At 44.3% G+C, this 12,601-nt stretch overlaps 1 protein-coding gene across 30 annotated transcripts in view; it reads left to right on the forward strand.

Annotated features, from left to right (window-relative positions):
- Positions 1–12,601, forward strand: part of MAP4 (microtubule associated protein 4) — a 156,107-nt gene that overhangs the window by 128,421 nt on the left and 15,085 nt on the right. For 22 of the 30 annotated variants that reach the window (XM_060402561.1, XM_060402563.1, XM_060402565.1 and 19 more), the window contains 2 exons: positions 9,384–9,490; positions 10,270–10,485. In XM_060402561.1, coding sequence (XP_060258544.1) covers positions 9,384–9,490; positions 10,270–10,485 — 323 coding nt within the window. The remainder of the gene's footprint in view (positions 1–9,383; positions 9,491–10,269; positions 10,486–12,601) is intronic. The other 8 variants (XM_060402573.1, XM_060402574.1, XM_060402576.1 and 5 more) reach the window with 1 other exon arrangement.

Genomic DNA, 12,601 nt, shown 5'->3' on the forward strand with positions numbered 1-12,601 from the left:
TCGCCTTTTATTTTTTCCCATTGGTGATTAGAACTATGACCCTGTTGGTACCACCTGCATTTTTCTCTTTATTATACCTCTTGCTCGTTTTTCCTTGGTGAGAGCATTGCTGTAGAGTAAGGTGACCCTATTTGATTGCCAGTGCACCTTTATTGTGCTTTTACCTATAATACCCCTGAGCTGCTTAAGGTTAAGATGAAGGATCAGTGTATATGAGTTCAGATTATGTTCAGAACAGAGGTCAAATTCACATTTTTTCCAGCATTGCAACACTGCCACTTCCGACCATGAACATAGCCCCGTATCAGGTGCTGATGTTAATGCAGGAAGCATGTTGGGTGTGGCTCTTGCACTCTAGTTGGGAACTTGAGAAAATTATGTGAAGGGTATGAATAGTAAGCAGAGAAGGTGAGTAATGGAGACAGATGCTCCGGGTAAAGAAACTGTCTTGGGCTGGCCTTGGTAATCTCTCATTTTATAGACCAACAATAGAACAATATTAACTTGCTCTTTTTTTTTTTTAAGCATTATTTAAAAACTATAATCAGATCATTGCAGTTGATGGCAAACGGCTTTTAAAAAATCCATTTTAAAAAGAAAAAACAACTTTTCTTCATCTTAGAGAAAGACATCTCTTGTGCTCTTGGTAGAATATTTCACAATATCCTATGTTAGTTCAATTAGGGACTTAGAGGCCAGGCAACAAATCTCAGCTTTGTTCAAGGCAGAGTTTGACCTATATCTTTTCAGTGTAACATTTTCTCTGAGACTTTTTTCTCGTAGGTCCCTCAGTCCCGGATGTACAGTTTGTAAACTCAAAGCTCAGGATAGCAAAGAACTGTACTGAATTACATAGGGGCAGTGGGCTCTGGTGGGCCGCAGATTGCCAGCATCCCTAAGTGCTGGAGGTCCAAGAAAGATGAACTGCTCCAGTGGGTTCCTGTGGCAACTCAGTGATCATCAGGCCAGAAAGAGCGGGGTTGGTGCAGGAAGGAGAGACACAGCTCGTCCAAGGAACCAGGAGGGAGCAGGGGCAGGAGTAGAAATACGAGGGACGTACTGTCACACAAGGGTCTTACAGCTGGGGTACATGTTGCCAAAGCACGGATCACAGAAACCGTTGAATGAACCGTTCGTTAGACTCTTGCACAGTGCAGAGCTTCAGATGGAGCTTTCACTGGGCTTCAGGGACTCAGTCAAGTCAGTTTTCAAGTGAATTTAACAGGTTGTTGTGACAGTGAACCTGCTCTTCCCCTGAGGAATGAATGTCTCCAATTTTGATATTACATTGAGGGTTTTGTTGTGTTTTGTTTTTTTCAAGTGAAATTATGAACAATTTTTTATAGAGTCATTGTTCTTCAAGGGTTGTGGCTGAGGGTTGGCAAATGAGTCTTATTTTTAAAACAGTTTTGTTGAGTGGGTGGAAGCGTGAGCATAATGTCAGATAAGCGAGTGTGTGGGTATACATGTATCTATATGGGTGAAAGCCAGCATCATTACTGTCCTCCATACCCAGATTAGCACCATCCCGTCTTTAAAACTGCAGATCTTGACAGCATGCTAGTTAGCAGAAAATTATATTTTTACTTTTAACAGTGACATTCAGTTGTACAGAAAGGAGTTAGGTTCCTTGCTTTCTCTCTCTTTTTCATTCATTCCTTCCTTCCTTTCACGCTAGTAAATACATTTAGCACCAACTGCTCACGGAGAGAGGAGTGTTGGCGGGGGGGGGATGGGTTTCGTCATGAATGCTGGGGACTCAGTGTGATGTCACTGCCAGCTATGTGATCGTAGGTGGTGTGAGAGCTCCGGGAGCGAGGCGGGGAGAGCAGTGGAAGAGGCGATGTCGCTCTCACACAGGCAGCCAGCCTCGCACACCGCTGCTCCCAGCCAGCTCCGTCAGGGCCAGCCCACACAGTGCCCGGCGGTCTCTCCGAAAGAAATGAGCCAAGCCGGGTTTGAGTGGCAGAGGACAGAGGGCAAGCTGAATGAGATTGGGCTGAATGTCAGCATGGACGGGCGGCTGAAAGACGGGCTTGTGAAGAATGCCAGCTTCCTGGAGCAGAATAAGCTCTGCTTCTTTGAGGGGAAGCTAGACAAAGAACTCAGCATTGAAGCGCAGGGCAAGGAGTATCAAGCCACCTCGGGTCACCTTGCGAGCAGGTATGTGATTGCAGACACCTACCATCCCTCAGAGGGGAGCTCGATGTACCAGAAGGCGGCCGAGTTCCATCTGGGACCCAGAGAGGGGCCAGACAAAAACAAAGCCACTACAGTCCTGGGGATGGTGATGGGGAAGAATGCGCCGGAGACTGAGAGCCAGCCAGATCTGCATTTCCCTGGGGCTGCTGACATGCCCACCCAGTATGTTAAGGAGCAGGAAACCAGTGTTTGGAACCCCAACTTTCATCCAATGTCAGAGGCTCAAGTCCCTCAGCACTCAAGGGAAGGAACTCCAGGAAAGGAGAATGGCACCCCTGCTGGCTGCCGGGTGATTGGGGTGGGGAGTGCCAGCTCCAGGCAGCCCGAATGTGAGTCCTCACTGCCGGTGGCGGCAGCCCACCCAGCCCCAACGCACTCACCCCCTGCCATTCCACCAATCACGAGGGTCGAGTTCACCCCAGAATGTTGGGATACCAGCTCTCATATCCAAGTCCATGATAAAGAGGTAGAGAAATTGAGTTTTCCTGAGGAGGGGGTTTTGCTTGAGCAAGCCCCTCAGCAGAAAAAGGCAGTGCGCCGGGCCCTGTCTGAATGCTCTCACCTCTCAGTGCCCCCAGCTGTCAACCTTGCAGACAAGTATCCTGAACGTCCTGCCCGAGAAGATCTTTCTTCTGGCCTGCTGCCCCTCACCAGTAGCCCAGTGCCGAGTCCCACAGCCAAACAACCGGGGGCTCCTGCCATTAGACGCTCTATGACGGTGGCTGAGGAGCAGACAACCAGCCACAAATTGAACCCTGGAGAACTGCCCATTCTGTCTACTGAAGAGACACCTCCTTTCAACTGTGAGGAACCAGTGGCCAAGAAGAGAGAGGAATTGACCCACTTCAGCAACAACCACAGCAGCAGCAGCAGCAGCTCTGGGAAGAGGGAACTGGGCACTGCTGGGTTCTCTGTCCCTGGTAAGCTGGAGCAGATTCCTGAAGTGAGCAGCGCAGAGAAAGGACAGGAAGATACTAGTGAAACAGCGGATTTGTGCTCCCAGGTCTGCCAGGGAGGTGAGAAACAGCCAGGACAGCCGGTTCTGGCAGGGAAAAAGGAAATCGAGGTCACTGCAACCCTGAGCACTCCATCGTTCCTGTGTGAAGAGACCCCACGTGATGGTATGTTTCTAAATTTTGCCTCCATGGGGAACAAGCAGACAGCAAGGAAGGAACCAAAGTGCCAGATTACCGGCAGGAGCCTTAGGCAGCTCGTTCCTGCTGGAGTTATGACTGCTTGGGGAAAGCCGAATTCCCTTGCATCGGAAGGCTGGGGAGAGTGAGGCGAGAGAGTGCACAAAGTGACTCCAGCTGGGTCAGCCTGCATGTCTGCTGGCGTGACAGATGGTGTGGACTGAGGGTGTGGGCCGATTGGGGTCAGAGAGGGGTGGGCTTAAGACACAGAGCCCCTTGTTTGACCTCATGTCACCCTGCCCAGCCCACCCCCCATCCTCCCACCCCTCGGCTCTCTGTTGGTTTGAACCAGATGATTCCCAAGCCCTAAATCATCCAATCACAACCGATTGACTTCCTTGCTTGAAAATCTGTCACTGTGTGGACTCACAATGGCTTTATCAGCACTAGCCTCGTCTCTTTAAGTAGCGCAGCCTGGGTGCAAGCTCTCTTTCCCGTTTTGCTTTTGAGAATGTTTTACTTTTGTTCGAGCTGAAAAAGAGCCTTGTAAAGCTGGCTATTTAATATTCTTTTCCTGTTACTCCTGTTAGACCCAGTCTAGCTTCTAGTTTTCTCTGTCTGTGTGTTAGGAAGATTTGTGGGGAGAAGGGAAGAAGGGGAAAGAGGAGAGAGGAAAGACTTGAAGTTAATAAACAGCTGAAGGCTGCGGCTCTTGTCGCTGCCCCTGTGTCTTTCTTCCTCGCCCTTTATTCTCTTCCCCACCGCCAGCCCCCCACCAGTCTTATTGTTGGTGGTCTACAAAAGCGTGCTTTCCTCTGAGTCCAGTTTGAGCACAAAGGATCAGGATTTACAAGCTACTTAATGGAGATTGAAAATGTGTGTTTTGTTTGTTTTAAGAAAAAAATAGCCGTTTCTGGGAACCGTTTCCTCTAGTATTTATGCCTCTGAGTACATTTTCTCAAAAATGTTTAACTTTTTTTCTTAATATTAAGTGTATTTTCTCGGGGAAAGGACCCTTGAAGACTGATAGTTTTGTGGTGTTTTTTTGTTTGTTTGTTTTTTAATGGAGATGGCCAAATACACATCATATTTCCTTTATGGTTTATTATGACTCCAAAATGTTAAGACTCAAATGTTCTATGCTGTAGCTTCCTTCTGTGCTGGCAGAACTGTAAGGTCCTCATGGATAGGATTGTCTCATCTTTTCTTCCCTTGATCACCACATGCCCAATTCAGTGTTCTATACCTTCTAGGTGGTAATAAATGAAGATACTTATTTATTTCAGAACAACTTTGTCCTAGTTCACACTAACGGAAGTTCATGCTGGTAAGAAAAAAATATGTCAGATGACGGATAAACCTCACTGACCTGTTCACCTTTATAGATGTTTGAATGCTGACTGCTAAAATTTGTAGATAAAGCTATATGAAGATTCATTATTCAACATACATATCATATGCCAGTTACTACCTAGGTACCATCAAGTGACTAGCTGGGCTGGGCAAGGGTCAGGGGGGTGGGGTTGTGTGAGAGGGTTTCTAAATCATGAAAACTTTTTGGAGGAGGTAGCCTTGGAAGCCTCGGATGCCTAACTATGTGGAGGGAAAGCCTTCCAGTCAAAGGTGTGATGCTGACAGCTCACATTAGGTAAAAGAATAGTGATGAGTATTTGTGGGGCTTCTCTTAATTATTATTTAGTTTCATAGAACAGAAACACACGCACAGGAACTCTAGTTTATAAACAGGTATTTATTGACAGGCAATCTCAGGGAATCTAATTGCAGGAAATGTAGCTTGGCTGCAGCCATCGTGTGTCTCTCTGAGGACCTCTGCTCCCCTCTAAACACGCATTCCATTCTCTTCCCCTCTGGAAACGATTCTCTACTGTCTTACTTTTTGCTTCCTCTGTGATTCTGGTCTGCACAGGACATTGGTTGCCGTGGTTTGGGGTTCTATGCCCTACTTTATGCCACTTCACATCTCAAGAACCCAAGGTGGCTTGACTGTAGTTTTCATATCCTCTTTCTTTTAGGGAAAAAATGAGTAAATATATTTTATTGTCTTTGCTTGGTCTGGTCACCTCTTTGCCAGGTTCCAAAGCTGCCTTCACCGGTGTTGGCCATTTTGAGCAGCCCACTTCATCTGGGGCTCCTCTGGAGAAGGTTGTAGGTTGACCAAACATGCCAAAGCCATCTGTACATCTGAGCAAGAAATAATGGGATAACAAATCTAAAAGTTTGTATGGAACCCAAACTTACTTGTCCTGTAAGATGTTTAAACATTACTCCCACGTTCAAAAAGCTATCCTGCTTGCCTGCCTGTGACAGTAAATACAGTGGCCGAAAGCTGGCTTTGAGGAGTTCACCTGTTCTCAGTAAATAAGATAAACTGGAAGTTAGAGGTTTTGAAGGAAAAAAATTCCCTTGATAACAGTGGGATTCGTGTAGTAGTACAAAGGGAACTGCTGAGATAGGGGAAGTATAACATAGGTGAAGTCACCTGGATGGGAAACTGGGGGTGGGGGATGAGAGAGAGACGGGGCAGGGGGTAGGGAGGAACTGAAGATGATGCTGTGATGTGGAGCCTGTGCTTCCCGGCATGTGGTAATAAAATGAGGGAAAGATCCATCAGGAGTGAGCAGTTTTGTGGAGCAGTTATGTGTTCCTTTTGAACATCCTTTGTGGAACTGTGGGGACATTTGGGTAGTGGTGCAAGTTGAAATGCTGTGTGGTTGTTTCATTGCAGTGAGATTTCATGAAGTGTTTATGTTGTTTGCTGAAAAATCCTGTGCTTATTGAAAAATGTTCATGGTGGTCTGGGGCCAGTGACAGCAAGTCACACGTTTGGTGGGATCCTCTTTCAGCTGGCTGTAGAACAAAGACGTTACCAATACCTTACATGCTGGGAGTGGTTTTCTTTTTTCATATTTTTAAAAGTAAAAAAGTTCCATTTTGACTAGAAATATATATGGTTTCAAACATCAAAAAGTACAAAATGCTATTCTTAAGAAAATCTCCTACCAAGAGAAAGTGACATTGATTCAGTTTTTCATGCTCACCCTTGTAAATACAGCTGAATACTCTGGAAAGAATGTACCAGATAATCAGAAAAGGGATGTGAAAGATAGAAGGGAGAGGGCAGGCTGGGTAGGGCCCACGGTTTGAGGAAGACCCTCCCATGTGTCCTGGTCTGGGTACTGGAGAGTATCTTCAACCTGGAATCATCAACAAGCATAGATTTTTTTAAAAAGGGGAAAATAAAGAAGAAAAGACAAAAAGAAAGAATGAAAGACCTGCTCTCTTTTGCCAAAAGACCCAGAAAGGAAAAGCCCTGTTTCCCTACCCATTTCCAGGAAGAGGGATGGGCTCAGTCCTCTTGCAGGTACAGTGTCAGCAGAGGTCATCAGGGCCTCCCTTCACACCTGGCTGCACTGAAGGCCTAGTCCACCCACATGCAGGGAAACCCCCCCCCCACCCCGTCCCTACCGGGAAATAGCACCCCCAGACCTAATTAGTTTATCAAGGTCACAGGATACCCCATGAACATGTCAGAAACTGTACTGCATTTCCATATAGTAACAAGGAAACTATTTTATTCAAAATCCTGTAGTAAAATTCCTAAATAGCAAAGAGCCAGAAGCCAATCAAAATGTCCTACAGTAGACAAAGGGCTAAACTGTGGTACAGCCATACCATGGACTTACCGTGTACAACATGGACGCAGCTCAGAAGCACTGTGCAGAGTGAAAGAAGCCAGGTATGAAAAGTAGTGCATTGTATGATTCCACTTATGTAATATTCTTGAAATAGTATTTTAGAGATGGCCAGCAGATGAGTAGCTGCCCGAGATTAAGGGATTGGAAAGGGAAAGCGGGGTGGGGTGGCTATTAAAAAAATAAAAAGGGTAACATGCGGGAGCTCTTGGTGGTGGAACAATTAATCCGTTTTGATTCTTAGTAGTGGTTACATAAAGCTGCATATGTGATAAAGTTGCACAGAACTGTTTACATGCACACACACACAAACAAGTGAATGCATGTAGAGCTGGACAGATCTGAGAAGCTCTGTGGATTGCACCAGTATCAGCTTTCCAGTTTTGAGAGTGTCCTGTAGTTACGCAGGATGTCTTTGGGGGAAACCCGGTGAACAGTGCATAGAACCTCCCTGTACATTTCTTTGTAGCTTCCTGTGAATCAGTACTTCAAAGTAAAAAGGTTTAATATATAGCCTCTCTAGTTTTGTCCCATCCCAGAATTAAATCACCATTGTTTTGTTTCATCATGATCCTTCCAAAGACTTTTTTAAAATGCATGCACAAGTATATTTGCAATAGAAGTGTATTGTCTCGTGTTATACCTACAGTTACGTGCTTTGCTTTGTTTTTGCTTAGAAGAGGTTGTTCCCTATCAATCAGATTCAGATTCTGAACCAGTTTCAGATTCAGAGGTTACGTTGATATTTCTGCCATATGCTTTAACTAGTTTTCAGTTGGAGAGTTCTAGGTAGTTTCATTACTTTGCCTTTAGAAATAATGCTCTGGGGGAAAAGCTTGCAAATTTGCTATTTGGCAGGTATGTGAATATATCTCTTAGATAAATGTTTAGGAACTGTACTTCTGAATTAGAATTTATGTGCACTTGGAATTTTCAGAGGCTCTGCTAGATTGCCCTGCATATGAGTTGTATGCTTCACATACTTGCCAGCCATGTATATCTTCATATTCTCTCTAGCAGCTACCTTCAAATTTTAGGACTTTTAACAAATATTAGATTGGAAATTACATCTCATTTCTCTTAAAGATTGGATATCTTTTAATATTTACAAATACAAAGTGATTTGTATTCTTTTTCTGTAAATTGTGTTCATATTCTTTTGGCCATTTTTCTAGCAGGTTGTTGGCCTTTATAGCAGTTACTGATCTGTAGGAGTAAACATAGTAAGCTCTGTGTATTTGATGCGAAGTTCAATACTTTTTTCCTGTTTATCATTTGCCTTTGACTCTTCTTGTTGTTTGGGGCACATTGAGCCTTTTTATTTTTCTATACTCCAACTTATCTTTTGTGGCATCTAGAGATTGTGCTTGGAGAAGGCAATGGCACCCCATTCCAGTACTCTTGCCTGGAAAATCCCATGGACAGAGGAACCTGGTAGGCTGCAGACCATGGGGTCGCTAAGAGTTGGACACGACTGAGCGACTTCACTTTGGCTTTTCACTTTCATGCACTGGAGAAGGAAATGGCAACCCACTCCAGTGTTCTTGGCTAGAGAATCCCAAGGATGGGGGAGTTCAGTGGGCTGCCGTCTATGGGGTCGCACAGAGTCAGACACGACTAAAGCGACTTAGCAGCAGCAGCAGCAGCAGCAGAGATTGTGCTGGTTGGAACGGTCTCCCCACACCCAAGTTACAAGTTTCATAGTATTTAAATGCTTTCTGGTGTAAGTTATTGAAATCTGGAGTCACCTCCCCACAGTGGTGCTGCCGAGCATAGCCTTAGGCCATAGACTTTATTTCTGGCCCTGGATCTGATTGCACGGGTCTCCTCAGCCTTGGAAATCTGGGTCACCGCTAGAACCAGATCAGGTTCATCTCACATCCTCCATAAAGTGGTGCTTTGCAGGGAAAGGAAGTAAAGGGAGAACATTGGATGATCATCTGGCTCTTATCCCATCTCTCAGCACCCTTTATTCCAAGAGATAAGCTCCAGTAGAAGTGGTTTTTGTCCCCTGTTGCTCTGGGAGTTAGTGGTAGGGTGACAGAACGCCTTTGCCAGTCTCCAGGGAAGGGAAACCAAACTTCAAGGGCCATTTCCTTCCATTGATCATTTGTGCAAATCCTAGTTAGGTTGCTTCTCCACAGGGACAGGCTGGAATCTAAAACTGCCCTTAGTCACAGTGAGGGAAACTGGGGAGTCTTGTCCACTTGCAGCAGCACGGTTCTGGGGGATTTTCTCAGGATGGAGTGCTAGTTAGTGGTGCGTCACTGCAAAGACTTGCCTCTTCGCAATGAGTGTTAAAAACATTTGTTTAGCATAACTTTCCCCCCTTTAGGAATAGCCAAGCCAGAAGAAGGACAACCTGCCGGAAGCGTGTCTGGAAATGACATCACCGCCCCTCCAAACAAGGAGCTCCCACCAAGCCCAGAGAAGAAAACAAAGGTAAGTGCAAGAAGGGTGGGCTGTCTTCTACTGCTGTAATTGTTTAAAACTACCTTCTGCTATTATTGTTTGGATTATGCAAGTGAAATTACTTTTTTCTGAGCTAATAATGTGTTCTCCTTCTTCAAGTTCAAACATACTTAGAAAATATTTTATATTCCCATTTTATCATGGTGCCCTAACTCGAACCCTTAAATCTCTGCTTTTGACCCTATTATCGTGAATATTTGTTTTATAGATATTTCTGCTTCCTTTAACAACACCAACAAAGGGAATTACAGAATTATTCAGAAATCCATTCTGAAGTGTTTCTTCATGAAAAAGGAGCACAGATTTTTAAGGTGGAATATAGCTCTAGACGCTTACTCTAAAGTATAAATGCTCATTTTAGTGTGGTTGATATTACATCACAGAGTTACAGATAGTAAATAGCTTAATCACCTGCTGGTGACTTTCCTCACAGAATTATTGCAGCCTTCAAAAGTTAGTTAATTGTTTAAAGTTATTACTGAGTTGAAATCTTGAGATGTCCAACTACTGGAATTTGTGACACTGTCATTAAGAAACAATTTCCAGTTTTCTTTATGCTCATCCTGCCATCTTTCCACTATTTACTGAGCTCAGAAGAAAGGAATGCTAATTTTCAGTTGCATCTTTCCTCATTGCTTATAGCTTTACTTTGAATTGTGCAATTTATACTTTTTTTTAAATTTGTTTTTATTCTTGTCTGTGTGTTTGATGTTGCCCTTTAAAAAAAACAAAAACAAATCAACTTAAAGCCTTTGGCCACCACTCAACCTGCAAAGACTTCAACATCGAAAGCCAAAACACAGCCCACTTCTCTCCCTAAGCAGACAGCTCCCACCACCTTTGGTGGGTCGAATAAAAAACCCATGAGCCTTGCTTCAGGCTCAGTACCAGCTGCCCCACCCAAACGCCCTGCTGCTGCCACTGCCAGGCCTTCCACCTTACCTTCAAAAGACACGAAGCCCAAGGTAAGTAGTCACCCGAGCACTGTGCCAGGGAAAAGTTCTCCCCTCCCAGCATCAGATAGTTAGGCGCTGTTGCTTCCAGACATGGAAATAGGCTGGGGGGCTAGGGAAAGGAAAGGGAAATGGGAAAGGTTAATTCAAATCACTTTGGGCACCCATGATGCAGCCAGGACATTTGAAGGCCTTTTCTACATCTTTTTTTAACCTTTTTTGGCCACTGCACATCCTGTAGGATCTTAGTTCCCTGACCAGAGGTCAAAGTCGCTTGTCTTGTATCGGAAGTGCAGGGTCTTAACCATTGGACCACCAGGGAAGTCCCTGCCATCTTTTTCACTTTGTGCCTTTCTCTGCCCTGGTTGGAGGCAATATTGCCTCTGCTTCCACTCCTCCTTTCTCCCAGCTCCTCCGTACTCTTCATCTATTTCAATACTTGTTAACCAGTTTCCCCTACTCCTCATGCCAATCACATATTCACTTTTGGTATAATTCTGACATCAGATTCTCAATCAGATTCAGTTCTTTGTCTTTCTTCTTAATCATCCTGCAGAAGTGAATTTCCTCCATTAGCTGATTATGATTAGCTCTTCCAGCTTATCTCAGCAGATTCTAGCATCATATGATAACTTACTTGCACCTGGCATTAGGCTTCTTCTTCCTGGGCTCCTTCTGAAGTTTTTCAGTTTTCCAGGTCACCCACACATTACTGCTTAGAAACTGGGCAGTTCAGAACAACCTTAACTTCAGAGGTTTGGTATGGGAAGAGAGGGTGGGTGGACTCTGTGGCGCCTTTTCTTAACATCTTGTTTTCTTTGAGAATGGCCTTAGGTCAGCCTGATGTTACTCTTCAAATTCATGATGGGGAGTAGCTTACCATGTTAAAATGATTGTGTTTTTAATTTAATCTAGTACATAAAACTGGTGGAACCTAAGAATCGAAGGCTAGGTTGAAACTGCAGCCAAGAAACTGAGAAATCCTAGTATAGAGTAGGAATGAGAAAATCTCGGAACACTCTCTGATCCTTATTTACCAAGTTGAATGCTTTTCCTGATCTTTAGAAAACAATTTATTTGAATGAGCGGGCAGAGGGAGAGTGGCTGGAGCCGTGGCAGCAGCTTCACCCTGACACTTTCTTAGCAGCAAATCCTGAGGGAGACAGAGGCCGTGGGAAGGAACGGGTGAAATCCATCTGGTGAAATTCACTCTATAACAATAACAAAAATGGAGCATACGGTACAGATTTCTTTATAGACATTACCTCCTGTAAATCTCTCAGAAACCCGTGATATGGATATTAGCATTCTCATTTCAAAACTTAGTTAAGGGCAGGTAAGCAGAGGAACCTGTATTTGAACTTGGGTCTAACTCCAGGGCTTGTGCTCAGGGCCTCTATCAACACTCCTCTTTACCTTTTAGATAAGATATAGATGTTTAGATATTTTGAGAGATGGATAAAAACTAAAGCCTAGTGAAATCTAGTTTTTTCCTTATTTTGGTAGAAAGATTTACAGAAACAAAGGGGATAAAACTATTCAGATCTGTCAGTCTGGCAGAGGAGAAAATGAAAGTTGGGAAATCAGGAGAGTAACTCTGCGAGCAGGCCTGTTCTGCAGCTCGCTGAGGCCAAAAGCAGCCTGAAGAATGTCATGTCTTTCAGAGAGTCCGATCCCTTGTAGCCTTTTTCTAAATTATTTTATCATTGTTACTGTTACTAGCAAAATGTAAGACCCCACTCAGTTATTCTGACTGACTGTATTGAAAATTGAAAAGAGCTGCCAGAAAGCTCCTGGTTTAGTCCTTAACATTTTAGAGCAAATAGAGCAGGAGTGCCCCTCCATAGAACCCATGACTTTTTCTAGACAGAGCTGGTAGTTGAACCATTTCCCTGATTCCAACCTTAGGTTCTTTACATGATGCTTGGGCCCTTCATTTGTAGCAATGCTCAGTAGGGTTAGATTTTCTCTAAATCAATGCCAACCCTTAATTTCTGAGAACCTCCTTAGCTGATTTTGCATTTAAGCAATGTCCTTGTCTCCGCCCACATCCTGCCCTCTGTATGGCCATTTCTCTTGGAGTATAAGAGACAGGTCCACTGTGTCTTTGGCTTGGCTTACTCTCTTG

Source organism: Ovis aries, chromosome 19 (assembly GCF_016772045.2).
Source record: "Ovis aries strain OAR_USU_Benz2616 breed Rambouillet chromosome 19, ARS-UI_Ramb_v3.0, whole genome shotgun sequence".
Lineage (NCBI taxonomy): Eukaryota > Metazoa > Chordata > Mammalia > Artiodactyla > Bovidae > Ovis > Ovis aries.